The sequence below is a fragment of the Sus scrofa genome, chromosome 16, assembly GCF_000003025.6.
Source record: "Sus scrofa isolate TJ Tabasco breed Duroc chromosome 16, Sscrofa11.1, whole genome shotgun sequence".
Taxonomy (NCBI): Eukaryota; Metazoa; Chordata; class Mammalia; order Artiodactyla; family Suidae; genus Sus; species Sus scrofa.
Window position 1 is genome coordinate 34,793,077 of NC_010458.4, and position 21,008 is coordinate 34,814,084.

The 21,008-nt window shown below is 34.8% G+C and overlaps 1 protein-coding gene across 12 annotated transcripts in view; it reads right to left on the reverse strand.

The window, feature by feature from the left end:
* SLC38A9 (solute carrier family 38 member 9) overlaps positions 1 to 21,008 on the reverse strand; it is a 219,253-nt gene that overhangs the window by 153,502 nt on the left and 44,743 nt on the right. For all 12 annotated transcript variants that reach the window (XR_002339779.1, XR_001301809.2, XR_002339781.1 and 9 more), the window contains 7 exons: positions 20,523 to 20,644; positions 20,328 to 20,391; positions 20,011 to 20,104; positions 17,469 to 17,639; positions 10,551 to 10,610; positions 7,330 to 7,524; positions 5,365 to 5,472 (listed from right to left, as the gene is read on the reverse strand). Coding sequence is in view for 8 of the 12 variants with exons in the window: in XM_021077047.1 (XP_020932706.1) it covers positions 5,365 to 5,472; positions 7,330 to 7,524; positions 10,551 to 10,610; positions 17,469 to 17,639; positions 20,011 to 20,104; positions 20,328 to 20,391; positions 20,523 to 20,644 (814 nt within the window). In the remaining 4 variants the exon portion in view is untranslated. The remainder of the gene's footprint in view (positions 1 to 5,364; positions 5,473 to 7,329; positions 7,525 to 10,550; positions 10,611 to 17,468; positions 17,640 to 20,010; positions 20,105 to 20,327; positions 20,392 to 20,522; positions 20,645 to 21,008) is intronic.

Here is a 21,008-nt window from a genome sequence, read left to right on the forward strand (position 1 = left end):
CCATATACTGCAAGTGTGGCCCTAAAAAGAAAAAAAAATTGCTTTTATGTACAAAAAGACTATGATTTACTGAAAAACAGTATTGCATCTAGGCAAAGTAGATGGCAAAGTAGAGAACAACCCATCTCAGGGGATTTCTTAGTGTAAAAAGTAGAAATGAGAAAAGAAAGTCCACCAACTTTTCTTTTTTTAAAAAAACTTCTGTCTTTTTTTTTTAGGGCTGCACCCACAGCATATGTAAGTATCCACAATAGAGGGCAAATAGGAGCTGCAGCTGCTGGCCTACACCACAGCCACAGCAACACCAGATCTGAGCCATGTCTGCAACTTATACCATGGCTCATGGCAACATGGACCCTTAACCCACTGATTGAGGCCAGGGATCAAATCCGTGTCCTCATGGATACTAGCTGGGTTTGTAACTGCTAAGCCACAATAGGAATTCCCTTTTTTTTTTTTTTTTTTGGCCATGCCTGCATGTGGAAATTCCCAAGCCAAGGAATGAACCAATGACTTGGGTCATTGCAGTAACAATGCCGGATTCTTAACCTGCTATGCCACAAGGGACTCCTAGTGAATTTTTACCATACTACTTTTAGGAAAGAAAGAGAGAACAACTAAAAATCAAGCATTAGGAGTCCCTGTCGTGGCTCAATAGAAACGAACCTGACTAGTATCCATGAGGATATAGGTTCAGGCCTCATTCAGTGGGTAAAGGATCCAGCGTTGCCATGAGCTGTGGTGTAAGTTGCAGGTGCAGCTTGAATCCTGCATTGCTGTGGCTGTGGTGTAGGGTGGCAGCTGCAGCTCCAATTTGACCCCTAGCCTGGGAACCTCCATGTGCTGCAGGTGTGGCCCTAAGGAAAAAAAAAAAAAAAAAAAAAAAAAAAAGAATCAAGCATTAGCTCTAAAAGAAAAGAAGAAGTAAGGTAAATAAATATTATATACTTTGGTTTTCCATCAAAGCCTGGGAGAAGAGAAGGTTAATAAGCAGACTTGTGGGAGGGGGTGGATGAAGAAGAAAACAAATACTTGGTTTTTATACATTAAGTATATAAAGTGGACATCCAAGTGGAGATGCAGAAAGTGCAGGTAGATATGTGAGTATGGATTTCAGTGGAGAGATTGGGGCCAGAGATAAAAAATTGGAACTAGTCACTATACAGACAATATATAAAGCCAGGTGAGTAGATGACGTTATTTAGGGAATAAAGGTAGAGAGAAGAGCAGTTGAGTACTAAATCCTGGATGACTCTATCATTTAGATGTCAGAGATATGAGAAGGAAGAGTTATGGAAAATAATCAAGAGACAATGGAGTTTTAGAAGTTAAGTAAAGGGTCTTAACATGGAAGGAGTGACTAAATGTGCTCCATGCTGCTGATAAGTTGAGTAAGAAGAAGTGTGAGATTTGGTCATTGGATTTGGAAAGATGGAGTGACTGGAGCAAGAGACTCACATTAGTGAGTGCAAGGTACAACAGAAGAAGTGGAGACAGTAAGCAGAGGCAACTCTGACAAAAAGTTTCTCTTTAAAAGGAAGCAATAGCTAGAGGGGAATTTGGGGTCATATGCATTTTCATTTTTAGACCGGGTAATAGGTTCGTATACTGGTAGGAATAGTTCAGTAGGAAAAAAATCTGATGATTAAGGAAAAAGAAAGAGTAACTGCAAAAATAAAGTTCTTGAGTAGGCAGGAAAGGAAAGGATAAAATAGATAAGTAGATTTTTCTCATTTTTCTAATTATTTGGGAAGAAGAGTGATGGAATCTACTGAACTGATAAATTTTTAGAAAATTTATTTACATTTTCACAGAACTAGAACAAAATATTTTACAGTTTGTTTGGAAGCGCAAAAGACCAAGAATAGCCAAAGACATCCTGAAAAAGAAAAATGGAGCTGGAGGAATCAGGCTCCCTGACCTCAGACTATAGTACAAAGCTATAGTCATCAAAACCATACGGTACTAGCACAAAGACAGAAATATAGATCAGTGGAACAGGATAGAGAGCCCATAACTAAACCCACGTACCTACAGTCAACTAATCTATGACAAAGGAGGCAAGAATATACAATGGAGAAAAGACAGCCTGTTCAACAAGTGGTGCTGGGAAAACTGGACAGCCACATGGAAAAGATTGAAATTAGAGCACTTTCTAACACCATACACAAAAACATACTCAAAATGAATTAAAGACCTAAATATAAGACCAGATACTATAAAACTCTTAGAGGAAAACATAGGCCAAACACTCTCTGACATAAACCACAGCAATATCTTCTCAGATCCACCTCCTAGAGTAATAGCAATAAAAACAAAAATAAACAAATGGGACTTAATTACACTTAAAAATTTCTTCATGGCAAAGGAAACCCTAAACAAAACAAAAAGACAACCCACGGAATGGGAGAAAATCTTTGCAAATGAATCGACTGACAAGAGATTAATCTCCAAAATTTATGAACACCTTCTGTAGCTCAATACCAAAAAAATAAACAACCTCATCAAAAAATGGGCAGAAGATCTAAACAGACAATTCTCAAAAGAAGACATACAGATAGCCAAAAAACACATGAAAAGATGTTCAACATCACTAATTATTAAGAGAAATGCAAATCAAAACCACTATGAGGTACCACCTTACACTGGCTGGAATGGCCATCATCCAAAAGTCTACAAACAATAAATGCTAGAGAGGGTATGGAGAAAAGGGAATCCTATTACACTCTTGGTGGGGATGTGAACTGGTGCAACCACTGTGGAAATCAGTATGGAGATTTCTCAGAAAACTAAAAATAGAATTAACATTTGATTCAGCAATCCCACTCCTGGGCATCTATCCAGAGAAAACCATGACTTGAAAAGATACATGTACTCCAATGTTCACTGTAGCACTATTTGCAATAGCCAAGACATGGAAACAACCTAAATGTCCATAGACAGAGGAGTGGAAAAAGAAGATGTGGTATATATACACAATGGAATATTACTCAGCCATCAAAAGAAAAGAAATAATGGCACTTACAGCAACATGGATGGACTTGGAAATTATCATGCTAAGTGAAGTCAGTCAGACAGTGAGACACCAACATCATATGCTATTACTCACATGTGGAATCTAAATAAAGGACATAATCAAGTTCTTTGCAGAACAGATGCTGACTCACACACTTTGAAAAACTTATGGTTTCCAGATGAGATAGGTTGGAGGGTGGGGGGATGCGCTGGGGCTTTGGGACGGAAATGCTATAAAATTGGGTTGTGATGATCATTGTACAATTATAAATGTAATAAAATTCATTGAGATGAAAAATTATTTACAGTACAGTAAATTATGTACTTATGTACAGTAAGGATTGTACATAAAAATTCAGTTAGAACCAGAAGTTTATGGGAATTCTTCATCAGGATAGTAAAGATTCACACCCTCCAACATTCTCTGATTTTTAACTAGTCTTTACTGAAAAATACTTATGACTTATTTTCATTCTTGACAAATTCTTCAACCAAAATAGTGTAACTTCAGACCATAAATGTTTATACAAACATCTTTTAGTCCTAATGGTTCTCCCTTCACATCATTTAGAAATGAAGTAAAGTGAAATAAATGGCTTGATATCTATTTAAATATGTTCTCTTTTCAGTCTTCTAAATAACTGTTTATACTCTCCCTTTCTTTCATTTTTATCTCTAAAGTTCTATCATTAGAAGAAATTTTTATCACTAATGCTCTTAATATAAACCAGTATGGATCTACTTTTAGAAAATAACATCCTAGACTATTTTTATTAATTAGGAAGAAGTAGCTTAAAGTTGCCATTTTCATCACTGTCCAATTTTAAATAAAATCTGGGAGAGAAGGATGCCTTTCAAGCCCTAGTACTTCCTTTATCCTGAATTTACACTTTTTAGTCTTTGAGGGTCTCTAACAGAAAAAAAAAACAAAAAACAAAAAACAAGAGTTCCTGCTGTAGCACAGTAGGTTAAGAATCCTACTGCAGTGGCTCAGGTTGCTATGGAGGCATGGGTTTGATCCCTGGCCTGACACAGTGGGTTAAAGGATGGGCGTTGCTACAACTGCAGTGTAGGTCACAACTGTGGCTCAGATTCAACCCCTAGCCTGGAAACTTCTGTATGGGTGTGGGTGTGGTCATTAAAAAAATTATTCAAAGCTAATGCATCCAGATGGTCTGAAAACAAGTAACCATGGTAATATAAACAACAGCCTCCAATCACCATCAACTCAACACACCTGGAAAATTCAGGAATAGTATAACAAAAGAAACAAAAGGAGTGGTAGACAGCTGTAATTGCAGACTTTAAAGTAATATTACGTATTGAATAGAGACTTGAAATTCTACACTGGTAGAATCTACAGCTGAAGAATGGAAAGAAAGCAATCTTTCTAAACCAACAACAGAATTTTGTACTACTTTCCCCTTATTAGTTTTTAAGATATGAGCATAATAGTCACTTTATTTTCTAGTTTGTCTCCTCATTTAGCATTATCCATTCATTGCTTCATGGTATTTCTATCATGTCCAAAATCTTCTAAAACTTGGATGAAACTTAAGAAATTGTTAATACAACATTGTAAGTCAACTACATTTCAATTAAAAACAATGGAAAAAAAAAAGAAATTGTCAAGTTATAACCATAAAAAAGGAAAAAAAAAAGGAGGGAGGGAACACTTAGTAATCATCTTAATTAGCCTGATAAATTAGCAATATTAAAAAAAATACAAGGAACAATGATGTTAATTACCAGTATTATCTGTACATTTATCATTGACTATTTTTAAGTCTCTGAAATTCTAGGGTTATGTTTTCTCAGAAAAGTCTAGAGAATGAGTTCTTGATTTTTCAATTGCATTGTAACTTTATCTCCCATACAGAGGTGAGAAAGGCTCCTGGTTATCCTTAACTGCAAGAAAACCAGAGCAATTTCAACTGTACTCCTTTTTTTTCAGCTTAACAGCATTAATAAAAATGCTCATCATAAAAAATACCATTACACGGAGTTCCAGTCATGGCTCAGTGGTTAATGAAACCGACTAGGATCCATGAGGACACAGGTTTGATCCCTGGCCTTGCTCAGTGCGTTAAGGATCTGGCATGACCATGAGCTGTGGTATATGTAGATTGCAGATTCGGCTCGGTCCTGAATTGCTGTGGCTCTGGAGTAGGCTGGCAGCTACAGCTCTGATTCGACTCCTAGCCTGGGAACCTCCATATGCTGCAGGTGTGGCCCTAAAAAGACACACACATACACAAAAATACCATTACTTGTTTTATAGTAACAATAGTTAACTTAAGACCACATTATTGTAATTTATTAATTCTTTACTTAGTGAAAAGAGCTCACCTGGGACAAAAAATTCTGTTGGCAAAAACCAATGAAACTCCAAATGAAATCCCAAGTGAAAAGCCTTGAAGGTGACAAGAAAAATCAAATAGAGAACGGACACTGTGCCTGTAAAGAAAAATTCAGAAAATCAGCTTTGTGTGTTTTATAAATATTTTGAAATCAAACTTTGTTTCTATACTCTCAGCAAAGTTTGGGAAATTATTACCTTCATTGGTATGCCCCCTAAAACCCAGGTGAGATCTAAAGAACAGAAACAAGCTACATGAGGTATCAGAAAACAAAGCAAAAAGCTATGCAGTAGGCCTAAGAAGAACTGTAGTAGCTCATATAGTTCTTCTTCAAGTAGCTCATATATTGCCAAATGCAAAATTGCCTACTTGACTTATGAGCTGAGTTTAGTGGAAGATATAAGCACAGAGTCCATTACAAAATTGTAGGGTAACATAGAAAAGAAAAAACAACCTGAAACTAACTGTTATTCTTTGCACTGGAACTATTAGAGACAGTCAGTAAGTTGCAAAAGTCTTTCAAAATATTTAGTATAAGATGATAGAAAGTAAAGTAATAAAATAAACGTGGATCATTAACTTACTTGAGAAAGGCAATAAGCCATAATCCATAAACAATCTGTTCTAGTACCTAGAGGAGGTTTTTTTTTTTTTTATTATGTAGATGAGGTTTTGATTTTGCAGTACGACCTGCTAGAAGGGGAAATTCCAGATTCTACTCACAGGTATTTATACACAGGGTAAAATGGGCATTCAGAATTTCAGGACTTGTTCAGTAGTCTAGAATTTAGAGGACTTTAGGAAACCACATGCAGTTTTATAAGGGAAAATACCAAGAAAAAGGGTGAAAGCAGAATATCCTTAAGGAAGTAGAGAATAATTAACCTAGTTAGAAGTTAATGATTATTCTGCCCAATTAAGCAAATTCTTCTATGCTAACTTTTAAAGATCTGTTCCATAGGAAAGTAGGCAAGCAAATCAGGAAACCACAAATGAGCTGTATAAGCTCCACTGTGGGTTTGGAGGTTAGCTGATTTGGAAAGAATGAAAACAAGAGGCTGAAGCTTACATAACCACAACTCCTCATTTTCTGTGTGTGCCTGTGGTGGTCTTACAGGGAATGCTGTTGTGAGCCAGAGGTATAGAGAAACACTCTTACCTCCTCCTTTGGTCTTTGATATGATGGGTAATTTAACTATTTTATACTCTAGGCTGCCTATGAGGAGTTGAGACAGATAGTGAGGAGGTGAAATCCTGTTGTCTAGTTGGAGTTATCAATTCTTTATAAATGATACACTTTTTTTAGTAAGCCAGATCTGAGCTTTCACAGGGGTTCCTGGTCTGAAATTTCTTTGATGATTTCAGAAGTTTTTGAAAAACAGGTCTCACAAAAAGAAGTCTGTTCCTTTGAGGAGGCAACAGTGTTCTAAGAAAGGAAAAGCACTGAGGACAAGAGCAAAAGCAGAATAAACCTAAGGAGCTTGAGTTAGAGAGCGATATTCTAGCTTAAAAGTCAAGGGATAATTCTGTGCTATATTCTTAAATTAAAACTGTAGGAAAAAAATACTCCATAACTTCCCATAGTAAATTCTAATATTTCCAACCCTTAGAATTAAAAACTCCTAAAATACCACTTTGGATTTCTCCTTCTGAAATCCTGGTCTACTTCCTCTAGTTGTACTCTTGGAGGAATTGGGGACTAGTTGTTCAGTAAGGCTAGAATGGGAATCCCAGTAACTCATTTTAGAAAAGGACTTGAAATGGTGATCTGTATTTTTTCTTTGTGCTAAACTCCATGAAGAAAACCCAAAAGCAGGGTAACAGATGAATGAACAAATTAAACATAGATAAACAGGCTTGCAAGGTAACTGTTTCTCCAGTCAGACCATATTTCTAAAGAATCCAGCACATATTCTACTGCACAGAGGCTCTATAACATAGTGCCTCAGCTTACCTAGGATATTAAATTTTGAAAAAAATGAAGGAGATTTGAAATTGAGCAGTGGCAGGAGGAGCCCTATAAGGTAAAAGGGCACTGTCTTGGACTTATTCCACCACTTTTCAAACTGTTGGAGTCCCGTGTCATTGGCGTAGAAAATCATAGAGCCATTGTCAGGATGGTTACTACTACTGGCACTTGGACAAATCACTGCAAAAGAGAAGTATCAGATTAGAGAAGGCAACAAAGAACAGAAAACAACTACTCCTGAGACTGACACCTGCTCTACCAACCTCAGTTTTTACCATGAATGCTAAGTTTCTCTTTTCTAGAAAAAAAAAAAAAAATAGATGATTCTATTTAGATATATTATGATTACTTGTTTTTCATTTATTTTTTATTGAAGTATAGTTGATTTATAATGTGTTAGTTTCAGATTACAACAAATTGATTCAGATATACATATACCTGTATATACACACACAGTCCTTTTTGGATTATTTTCTACTATAGGTTATTACAAGATACTGAATATAGTTCCCTGTGCAACACAGTACGTCCTTGTTGTTTATCTATTCATATACAGCGATATTAGAAATTTTTTACCTATAAATAATTAAAGGTAGGAGAATGTCAGAAAATTTTGAGGTATAGCTTTAGCTTTTACTGGAAACTATTAAATTGTCCTACCAAATATCCTTTGGTTCCATTGCCAGAGAGAAAATACTGGGTTGGATAATATTTGATTTTATTTATACAATAATATAAGAAATATCATTCAAGGTAATTGTTTGTGGTGCTAAATAAACCCATACAAAGCCAAAAAACAGGCTTCTTCTAACAAGAAACAAAATCTGTGGGTTTGGAATAAAAAGAAGACACCATTGAAACAGCTTCCATGGTACCGTTAAAACCTAATTATTGCTTACAGTTTAAGAATCTTGAATTCCAGCAATCCAGAGTAATTCTCCCAGATGTTTATCACGTCTTATAGCAGTTTAAGGGCCCAGATGACATCCAGAGAATTGGGAAGTGAGCATAACTTTTTTTTTGGCTATGCCCACAGCACGTAAAAGTTCCCAGGCCTGGGATCAAACCTGTGCCACAGCAGTGACAAAGCCAGATCCTTAACACACTAGGCCACCAGGGACATCCTAATGTATATTTTTTCTAACACTGATCTACAAGTGGCAATTTCTTCTGTTAGCAGAGAGAATACAAATCATTCTCACCGTGTTTCTAATTTCATAATAGTAATTTTGCTAAAAATCAGCTCTTTATAAAGAATGTTTAATACTAATGAAAAATGCTGAGCAACAATTTTATTCTCTACCCATTATTTGGCATGCCACAAAGCTTAACACTGTTTTCTTTCGTCTTCTTTCTTAGCACTGGAACATGTACCGTTTTCTTCTATGGTACGAACAGAAGTAAATTAACTTGACTTTCTCTTGTGCTAATAATTACAGTGGTAAAGAGCATAGGCTATGGGAGTAAGCTGACTGAAAAAAGAATCTTGACTCTGTCGCTTAATAGCTATGTAACCCTGGGGAAGTCAGTAACTTCTTTCAGCATAGAAAATGGAGAGAACAGTACCTACCTTACAGAGTTGCTGTAAAACATTTAGAACAATGACTGTGCACAATATGTATCCAACAAATGTCAGCTGTAATTTTTTTAACATTAACTGAGATGGATTGTTTCATAGTCTCAGTATTTAACATACTGTTCAAAATAAACAGAATCAAGAAGTGCTACTATCGACATAGGATATTACGATGCAAAGTAAACTGACTTTGCTGATGGTGCTCTCCAAATTATCAGTGTAATTATGATATTTATGAGCTCAACAATAAAAGTGACTCACTCCCTACTGAAAAAATCCTATTAGATATTAATAAACTAGTTTCATTAATTGATACCAGAATAACTATAGTAAAATGAATTTCTCTCTCTGTCTTTTTTTTTTCTTTTTAGGGCCAAACCTGAAACATATAGATGTTCCCAGGCTAGGGGTTGAATCAAAGCTGCAGCTGCTGGACTTCACCATAGCCATGGCGACACCAGATTTGAGCCTCATCTGTGACCTACCCTGCAGCTTGCGGCAATGCTGGATCCCTAACCCACTGAGTGAGGCCAGGGATTGAACTTGCATCCTCAACAGAAACTACATCAGGTTCTTAGCCTGCTGAGCCACAATGGGAACTCCTGAATTTCTCTTTTAAGGCAATTAGAAGAGAAATTACTTAGTCTTTTGAAAATTCTGAGGTAAGGGACAAGGGTTATATTTTAAAATATATTATAGTATAATTATTCAAAAGTGTGTATGTGTTCACAGAAATAAAATTTGGTACTTCACTCATTTTTTAGTGTTAACAAATGACAGGTTAATCAGTTTAACTATGGGGTAAAGTAAGATACTGAATAGCGAACATTGGAGTATATGCTTCATTAGAGGAGAAACTCTTGGTTTGTCTGTTTTCTCCCAGAGCTTAGAACAGTTCTTGACCCATAAAAGACTTAATAAATATGTACTGAATGAACTGTCCTCTTAATGATCAATATATTCCTCCATTAAAATGATATCAATGCAGTGTCTCTGAAACCTAAATACATGAAAGTTTTAGGTGATGTTCAAGGTTAACAGTATAATTGTTAATCAGGTTACATTAGCTTTCCTCTTCACTTTTTCTGTGACTGCCATAGTGGATAAACCTATAGGTCACAAATGTTTATTTTTAATAAATTAATTAAAGGAAACTTTTCTAAGAAATCAAGATTTTTTTTTTTGGCCAAGTCTTCAATTTATTTTTCCATATTTACTAACCTTGGTTCATTATTAGGAAATACCTTAAATATTAGTAACTAAAATAATAAATGTCTGAAACTAAGTTAAGCTGAGAACTATGGTTCTAGACTTCCAAGATAATCAGCAGTGATATAGCTTCCTGAAAATATGTACTGGTTATAGGTAAATATGGATACTATAGATGTGAATTATAACTGTGAACTGTATAATACAAAGTAAATATTGTTTAATTCACATTAACACAAATTTTTGCGGAGTTTTTTTTTTTAACATATTGACTACTAACAATTTAATAGTGGCTTAGTTAACATAATGATTTTGTGCAGTCATTTACCTAAAATAAAGTTATGACTTTTATCTTAAATCCTTTTTGAAGCAAGAATATGAATATAGAAACAAGTCAAACTTTCAATTCCAAACTACTTACCAGGGTTGCTATCATTGGTACCTGGTACAGCATCTGTGTCATTAATGTGATGAATAAAATCTAAAAATTAAGGGGAAAATATAGTTTAATGCCAAATGAAAGATGCTAAATCAATCACCCTCTAAAGCATTTTATCTATAAGAATCATTTATTATCTACAGTGTGGTAATACTACCCTAGCACATTGAACCAAGACTATTTCATTAAGACAGCTTCACCTTCTTAAGGTTTTTCTAGTATAAGAATAGTGTCATTGGTGTCAGAGTCCCAGAGTGGAAAATTTTTACATGATTGAAGAATTCTTTATTTTTATTTTTTATTTTTTGGCCATACTTGTGGCATGTGGGAGTTCCTGGGCCAGGGACTGAACCCGAGCCACGGCAGTAACAATGCCGAGTCCTTACCTGCTAGGGCACCAGAGAACTCTGAAAATGTTATTAAAAAAAACTACCACAAGGCTGAATTTAGCTAAAAGCCCTGAAAGCAACATAATGTGCAACACCCCCCATATTCACACTAATTTATATAAGTATAATTATAAAATATATAGTAAAGTGCTAAAGTCTGCAAAAGGGGGAAAGCCAAGACTCAACAGCTGAATTTATCTGGAAAATCGCCTAAAGTTTTTACAAAGCATAGGACATGCTTTTTATAAACTGAAGGCTATATTGTAATTATTGTTCACATGCACCATTAAGGTTTTTTTTTTTTGTTTTTTTTCTTTTTATGGCCATACCTACCGCATATGGAAGCTCCCAGGTTGGGGTTGCTCTGGAGCTGCAACTGCGGCCTATGCTACAGCCATGGTAGCACTAGAAATGGCTGTATCTGTGACCTATGCCACAGCTTGCAGCCACACACCACCAGATCTTTAACCCACTGAGTGAAGCCAGAGATCAAACCTGCATCTTCACAGAGACATTGTGGGGTGCTTAACCCACTGAACCACAAATGAGAACTCTCAGTACTACTAAGATATACTAAAGGTAGTAGCAAAATAAAAAGCATATGCAGATACCTGAGTGTATGTGTGTGTATATATATATATATATATATATGCATATGCAGATACCCGAGAGCATATATATATATATATATATATATATATTCTTACTTGCCTGAGGAAATTTACTTTGTTAACCTTTTATAACCTCAGTAAGCAATAATAAAATTGATGTAAAACTTAGATAGTAAAAAATGCTAGATTTTAAGTCATAAAGTAAGTTTAATATGTAATTATTTACCTCCATTATATGCTTCTCAAGATAAAATAGTGCTCTAGATTTTTACAGTATCTCCAGGAATTATTAGAGATTGGAGGTTATAAATCTTTATGTAATTTCTGATGTCAAAGACTTATATAAGGCTAGAAAACCTCTATACCAAATACTGGGTTGTATAGTATTTACCCCAAATCTATGTCCACCAGGAACCTTGCCCCAAATCTATGTCCAATGTGACCTTACTTTGAATCAGTTTGCAGATATAATCAGGTTAAGATTAGGTTATACTGGATTAGGGTAGGGCTTAAATTCAATGACTAGTGTCCTGTTTTGTTTTTTTTTTTTAAGTTTTGTCAATTTTATAATAGAATCTCTCATGTAAAAATAATCTAGTCCCCCCCCCCCCCCCCCCCCGCATGCCACAACCAAATTTTATAGCATTTCCATCCCAAACCCTCAGGGCATCCCCCCACCCTCCCAACCTGTCTCATTTGGAGACCATACGTTTTTCAAGGTCTTAAAAAGAACAGGAACATTTGGACACAAAGACACTGAAGGGAGATGACCATGTGAAGATACAGGCTGAAACCGGAATGATGTAGCTACAGGACAAGGAATGCCAAGGACTGCCAGCAATCTAGGAAATTAGGAAGAGGCAAGGAAGGCTTCTTCTCTAATGGCTTCAGAGGAAGCAGAGGGCCCTATACACACTTTGATTTCAGACTTCTAGTTTCCAGGACCATGAGAGAATAAATTTCTCTTGTTTTAAGAGAAATAGTTTATGGTAATCTGTCATAGCAACCCTAATACACCAAGGCTCAATAAGGACAATATGAGAAAGAAAAAAACTCTAGGCCAATAACTCTTACGAAAAGACACGAATGTCCTAAATATTAGTCCAACTCCTTCCATAAGTAAACTAAATTCAGTAGGAAAATTTAAAAAATACACCATGACTTACAAACTAATTTATGTTTATCCCAGAACATAACAATGATTGATTGATTATTATTATTATTATTGTCTTTTCAGGGCCACACCCATGGCACATGGAGGTTCCCAGGCTAGGGTCAAATCAGAGCTAAAGGTGCCGGGCTACACCATAGCCACGGCAACATGGGATCCAAGCTGCATCTGCGACGTACACCTCAGCCCACGGCAACACTGGATCCTTAAGCCACTGAGTAAGGCCAGGGATCGAACTTGCATCCTCAAGGATGCTAGTCAGATTTGTTTCCACTGAGCCATGATGGGAATGCCAAGAATGATTTAAATATTACAAAATATATGCACAGAATTCACCATATTAATAATAATTTTTTTTTCAGATTTTTTTAAAAATAATGTTTTTTATTTTTTCCTCATTATAGCTGGTTTACAGTGTTGTCAATTTTCTACCGTATAGTATGGTGACTCAATTACACACATGAATAGATTCTTTTTTCTCACATTATCATGTTCCATCATAAGTGACTAAATATATAAAATGATTGTAAAGCTTTTCTCCTTTAAATTGTTAATATGGTGAATTTAAAGGAGAAAAGCTTTACAATCATTTTAAGAGATACAGATTAAATATTTGATGAAATCCAGCACACATCAATAAAAATCGTTAAGAAAACAATAGGCTGGAACATCATTAAATTACTAAAGGTACAACCAAGATCCTACAACCAACATAATATTTAATGGTGAAACATTAGATTTCCTCAGGAACAATATAAGGATGTCTACGAACACTGCACCTATACAACTTTACAGTTTAAAAAAGATAAATGTATCTATGAATTATTTAAAAAATAATAACTATATAGGAAGATGTTTTCATTATTCATGGATGACATAACTATCTAAATATAAAACTCAAAGTGGATTTACAAAATTATAAGCAGTAAGAGCTCAATATATTTGCTAGATGAAAGACAACAATTAAAAAGTTAACTAGGTTCTTTTATAATAGCAACAAATACTCTAAATTTCTTATAATTAAAGAATATATCACTAGTTTCATGAAGGAGGTGTGGGTTACATCGATGTATCCATCTGTCAAAATTGTATGGCCAATGGAGTTCTCTTGTAGCACAGTGGGTGAAGGATCTGGCACTGTCACTCCAGCAGCATGGGTGGCTGTTGTGGTGTGGGTTCAGTCCCTGGCCTGGGAACTTCCACATGATGTGGGTGCCAACGAAAAAGAAAAAAAAAAATCTATATGATCAAGATTTGTGTATTTCAATGAAGGTAAATTCTATCTAAAAAAGCGAATTCTAGAGTGGGTATAGGCATGATCATGTTTTCTAAATGTATAACACTATTACCTACAAGGGAAAAAATTCATTTCTAAGGGATGAAAAAAATTTACTCTTTTTACGTATAAAGGACAGAAAAATATACAGTTTATAAATGGATATACACTGTATCTGTGAAAATAGAATTTCATGGGAAGGCAATTAGGAAAAAATGCCTAAAAAGGCTCCTTAAAAGAGCAATAGTGGGAAAAAAGGTTGAGAAACATTGGTACCATCTGATTCAAGAATGGCAGAATGTTAATAATTGTTGACAATGGGTAGGGGGAACATGACAGTTCCTTATATGTTCTTCTACTTTGTACATGTTTGAAATTTTCTGTGATAAAATATGAATGTTTGAATATTAAACCAAAATGGCTTTAAACACAAAAAAATTTAGGGTACTGAGAATAAAATAAGTTTAAAAGATATGCAAGACTTTTATCAATGAAAATTTACAAGATATTTTAAAAGACCTAAATAAATGGAGAACTACTCCATGCCATGATCATGGATAGTAAGACTCAATATCCTAATGATATTATTCTTTCCACATCTATAAATCCAATGCAATGCCAATCAAATCTTAAATTCAGTACCCTAATGACATCAATTATGGTAGTGGTTGATAGCTTATGGTATAGTAACTGATAAATTCAGTACAATTTCAATCAAATTCTGATTGGAATTTTTTGTGGAATTTGACAAGGTGATTCTAAAATGTATGTGGAAGAGTTATAGACCATAATCAAAAAGACTGAGTAGTTTGAAAGTAAAAAAGAAACAAAACAGGAGTTCCCATTGTGGCTCAGTGGTTAACGAATCCAACTAGGAACCATGAGGTTGTGGGTTTGATCCCTGGCCTTGCTCAGTGGGTTTAAGGATCCAGCGTTGCTGTGAGCTGTGATGGAGGTTGCAGACATGGCTCGGATCCCGCGTTGCTGTGGCTCTGGTGTAGGCCCGCAGCTACAGCTCCGATTAGACCCCTAGCCTGGGAACCTCCATGTGCCGCAGAAGCGGCCCTAGAAAAGGCAAAAACAAACAAAAAACTTCTGAACAACAGAGCCACCATACACAAAGTGGAGATATTTCCATACAATAATGAATAAAATATTAGTATCCAGACTTTACAAAGAGCACCTAAAAATAAACATGAAAAAAGACCATCAATCCAATAGAAAAATAGGCAAAAGATATGAAAAAGCTATCTAAAATCCAATATAATTAAGAAAAGATGTCTAGTGTTACTTCTTATGAGGAGAAATGCAAATTAAAACCTATATCCCAACTGGCAAAATTTAAGTCTGATAATACCAAGTGTAGATGAGGATATGGAATAAGGAGAACTTTTATACACTGTTGGTAGGAGTGTGACTGGTATAAGGATGATAAACAATAATTTGGTAATTTCTAGTAATGTTGAAAATGTGAATATTCTGTTTCAGAAATTTGTCTTAGAGGTACATAGTTGGAAAAACCTCTCCCACATATACACACAAGGAAACAAACAATGATATTAAACAAAGTCTTGTTTGTAAGAGCAAAATAACTGAAAACAAATATCAGCAAAAGAATGGATAAAGAAGGCATGGTATATTCATGCTACATAATAAAGCAGTGAAACTGAACTAGAATAATGTATTACTGAAGATGAATGTGGCAAAAAGTTGCAAAAGCATTAATATAGATTAAAAACATGCAAAACAATACTATATGTTGCTTATATATTTATATAGTAGGAGAACAAAAACATGCATGTACCATATTTTGTACCAAAATTAGGGAAGAAGGAAAATGAGGCTGAGAAGGAGAACATGAGGGGCTTCAATTATATGTCTATAAGAACAGAGAACTAATGTAAATACGGCAAAATATTATAACAAGAAAACTAGTTAGTGGGTACACTGGTATATATATTAGTTTCTGCGTCTTTTTGATAGTTTGAAACACTTCATAATTTTTCATACAATAAAAATGCTTGCTAATAAAAAGAACTTAATTAAAATGCTAATTTTATTCTTTAAAATAAAAACAGAATTTATTTACCTCACTCACCTGTCCCTCAAAAGAACTTAGGGAAATTAGCTATTGTAATTATGTTAGAACTTATTTTGAAATTTGTTTTTTATGTAAATCTAGCTAAACATCTATATAAACCCAGCTAAACATATACTAAGCTTTAGGTCTATCAGTCATCAGGAAAAATATTTGGAATCTTAATATAAAATGGACTTGGAAGTTCCTGTTGCGGCTCAGCGGTAAGGAGCCTGACTAGTATCCATGAGGATGTGCGTTCAATCCCCGGTCTTGCTCAGTGGGTTAAGGATCCAGCAGTGCTGTGAGCTGTGGTGTAGGCTGCAGATGTGGCTTGGATCCCATGTTGCTGTGGCTCTGATTTGACCCCTAGCCTGGGAATCTCCATATGCCGCAAGTGCGGCCCTAAAAAGCAAAAAAATAAAAAAAGAACTTTAACCAATTTAAGAATATTGTAAAAGTATTTGGTCTAAATTTCTAAGACTCCTTTCAGAATTCAAATAGCTGATGTGGGTGAATTACAACTCTGTGGTATGTAAATAATATATTTACCAAATAATTTCCATTATTCTACTGTTTCCTAATTTTATTTTATTTTTTTTGTTTCCTAATTTTAGATCTTGATATTTTGAAAACATGTGACTGAAAGTTGTTTCTTTGAGATTCCACATCAAATTCTTTAGCAACAAATACCATGTAAAGTTCCATGTAAATACCATGTGAAGTTTAGCATGTAAATGAACTTCACAAACTTTTCTGTTAAACTAAAATTTTGTGGTATAGAATGAAAAAAATGCTTAAAATACCTACTGAAACCTAGAAATATTTTATATTAGAGAATTTGAAAAAAATATCATTTATCCCAAAATTAGTTTTTCAAAATGAACATACATGATGTATTTGATGTATTTGAGATCATAACCAGAAAGCTAATTGAATCAAGTATATCTTCCAGAATTATAAATATTACTTTTTACTTTATTAATCTCAAGTCTAGAATAAAGACTGAAACTAAAACGTTACAGTATGGAGTTCCCGTCACGGCTCAGCGGTTAACGAATCTGACTTGGAACCATGAGGTTGTGGGTTTGATCCTTGGCCTTGCTCAGTAGGTTAAGGATTTGGCGTTGCCATGAGCTGTGGTGTAGGTTGCAGAAGCTGCTTGGATCCCACGTTGTTGTGGCTCTGGCGTAGGCTGGCGGCTACAGATCCAATTAGACCCCTAGCCTGGGAACCTCCATGTGCTGTGGGAGCGGCCCTAGAAAAGGCAAAAAGACAAAAAAAAAAAAAAAAAAAAGGAAATAAATAAATAAAATGTTACAGTAGTTATTTTATCAGAAAGCAATTGTGTTAAGGCATATAATATGGATACTTACTAAAAATAAACTTTCCAGTATTAAAAAGAAAATTAGACATAAGCACCCAATAAACTATCATTGCTCCAATAAGAGACACCAAGGAGAAAAGAAGACTCGACCACTGCCCAAAGGAGCCAAAATAATATCTGCAGACATCTGGATATTCCCAGGTGGTGGTATCCACTGATGCTAGATAAAAATAAAAGAGAATGAGTAAAATTAGATGTTAACCATATATTCCATATTCATAATTTGTGTTCTACAAATTAATTCAAAATATTTAGCAAAAGATTAAAGGTATTTCAACAAGATATTAGAACATATTATGAAATACCAGTAATTAAAGCATTATAGAACAAATACATTAAAAAGAAATGTAGGTCAATAAAACAGTACAGATGATCTAAGAAGTAGATTATAGTATCATAAAATTTTATAATTAATAAAAGCAAGTAATAAACCAAGCCTAGACAAAATCATCAATAAAGGACAGTAGATATTATCCAACAATATTTGGCACACATAATAATAATTTAGAGGAATGTTTTACTGAGTTATACTTCATACCACATGCCAATTTAAATTTCAGACAATGAGGGAAGCAGGGAAGGGCAATATTAAGAGATACAAACTATTATGTATAAAATAAGCTACAAGGATATATTGTAAAACATGGGAATATGGCCAGTATTTTATAATAACTTATTTATTTATTTTTGTCTTTTTAGAGCTGCACCTGCAGCATACGGAAGTTCCCAGGCTAGGGGTCAAATTGGAACTGCAGCTGCCAGCCTACACCACAGCCACAGCAATGCTAGATACGAGTCACATCTGCAACCTACACCACAGGTCATGGCAACGCCGTATCCTTAACCCACTGAGCGAGGCCAGGGATCAAACCTGCATCCTCATGGACACTAGTCGGGTTCATTACTGCTAAGTCATGATGGGAACTCCCTATAATAACCATAAATGGAATACATAACCTTTAAAAATTATGAATCACTATATTGTACACCTGTAACTATACTTCAAGTATACATCAATAGTTGAAGTATATAGTTGAAGTACAGTTGATGTACAATATAAATAATATTGCATATCAATTATACTTCAAATAAAGAAATTTCAGACAATTAAGAATTTAAAATAAATAACAGAAGTTCCTATCATGGCTCAGTGGTTAACAAATCCGACTAGGAACCATGAGGTTGCGGGTTCGATCCCTGGCCTTGCTCAGTGGGTTAAGGATCCAGGTCGCAGAAGTAGCTTGGATCCCGTGTTGCTGTGGCTCTGGCATAGGCCAGTGGCTATAGCTCTGATTAAACCCCTAGCCTGGGAACCTCCATATGCCATGGGTGCGGTCCTAGAAAAGGCAAAAAGACAAAAGAAAAAAAAATTAATAAAATAAAATAAAATAAAATAAAAGATAATACAGAGGACAATGTAAAAATAGAACCCGAAAGGTTATCCTTTTCTATCAACAATAGAAAATATTGGCAGAACTTTTTTTTATCATAAAAAAGTCATTAAAATATTGAATGGGAAAGAAATTGACAAAATATAATAGGTAAAGGGCTAAGTGCCTATATCATATGAAGAATTTAGCAGATTTATAAGAGTATCAAGAGATTTGTGTATAATGAGGAACAGGATATGAATAAATAATACAATTAAGAGAAAATATATCACAGCTTATAATGGAGACAGAAAAAAATTGGAGGCAAAGCCTGGTCTGTTGATTCATATTTGCCAAGGTTCAATGAATTATCACATGTCTATTTAGGTCCTAAGCTATTTTAAAATAATCTAAAAAGGTATTTCCCTGATCTAGAATTTATAGAAGTGAGTGGAAGTAATGCATTGGTACAACTTTGAGAACTCATTATAAAGGACATATTGCTCACATTTTTGTATTTACAATTTTTACTTTTAGGATAATCCAACATTTAGAACTTTTGGTAGGGATAAGTCAAAACAAGTCACTGTTAACTGATAAGAATCATAGAATTCTCAATTTATTCCTGGAAAAGACCTCATTTTTAAAATATGACTTCTAAGGAGTTCCCATCATGGTGCAGCAGAAACCAATCTGACTAGTATCCATGAGGATGCAGGTCAGATCCCTGGCCTTGCTCAGTGGGTTAAGGATCCGGCATTGCTGTGAGCTGTGGTGTAGGTCACAGATGCAGCTCAGATCCCACATTGCTGTTGCTGTGGTATAGGTCAGCAGCTACAGTTCTGATTTGACCCCTAGTCTGGGAACCGCCATATGCCATGGGTGTGGCCCTAAAAAGACTATGTATATATCTGACTTTTAAAATTATTCTTATGAGGATATTAGTACCAAAGTGAATGCATTCTTCAAAGAACTCCTAGACTCTCTCAGATTGGCAGCCACTAAATTCATTAACATATCAGTTCAGCCAAATGTTATGAATTAGAGAAGTAAATATTTATGCACAAAATAGTTAACACACTTGTGAAATGTACACATTAGTGATCTGCCTTGATAGAAACTACTATCCATATCATTATTTTTACAGTGGCAAATTCTTACATATCATAGCTCGTGATTTCACTACTCTGTAGCAGCAATAAAGTGTTAAAAGGCCCATCAGTATGATGACAATCATTCCAGTAGTAAACCCAGCCTGTTTAAAAATAAAAATATGGAAGAATATATAATATGTTAGAATCCATTCATATGCAAACATTATGTTCCCTAAACAATTATGATAAAAACTAATGTATAATTAAATACATCGTCTACTTTCTTTAGTAAATTTTATGTAGATTTATTAAAACCTCTGTTGTAAAACTTCCAGTACAAAGAGAAAAAAATTCCAGCAGAAAGTGTGCTGAAAATTATATTACCTGTTTTATGCCCCAAGGAATACTTAGTATAGATGTTCCCATCATGGTATTCCAAATCATAAAACTGAAAACAGAGTAATAGTAGTAAAAAGATGAAGTTTGACTCTTCAAACAGTTTAAGACAAAAATTAAAATAGTCAATAAGTTTTATTTATATATAGTTTAAGTTATGCTCCAAAAAGTAGTTTTACTCACATGGTTACTAAACTGGTGTTTTTACCATATCCTTCAGTGTAACTCTGAAGTTTATAAGCAGAACCTAATGGACTATACACATAGCACTCTTCTGGAGCTGGAACTACATGATCCGGGGCAATCTGGTTAAAAAAGAAGAGAAATGTTAGAACCAGTAAATGTCCAAAACAGGATGTTTTCTACAGAACAAAGTATCTGACTCTAGACACACTTCTAAATATCATAAACAAGTAGAGTCTGTATCTATGATGAATGAATATAAAATAGTTCTTCAAATACAGTAGATCTAAAGGAGTAAGAGTTTAAATGTAAACACAATAAACTTTCCATTGAAATGAGAATGAATTCCTAGAATATGCAACTGTCAGTATTTTTTCTCTCCATTTTCATGAGACAGGAGGAAGAAGAGATGGCAAAGACTGAGATTAAGTAATTCTAGATGAAGGATACTTTCACATAGAGTGAGGGGAATTTAAAGAATCAAGT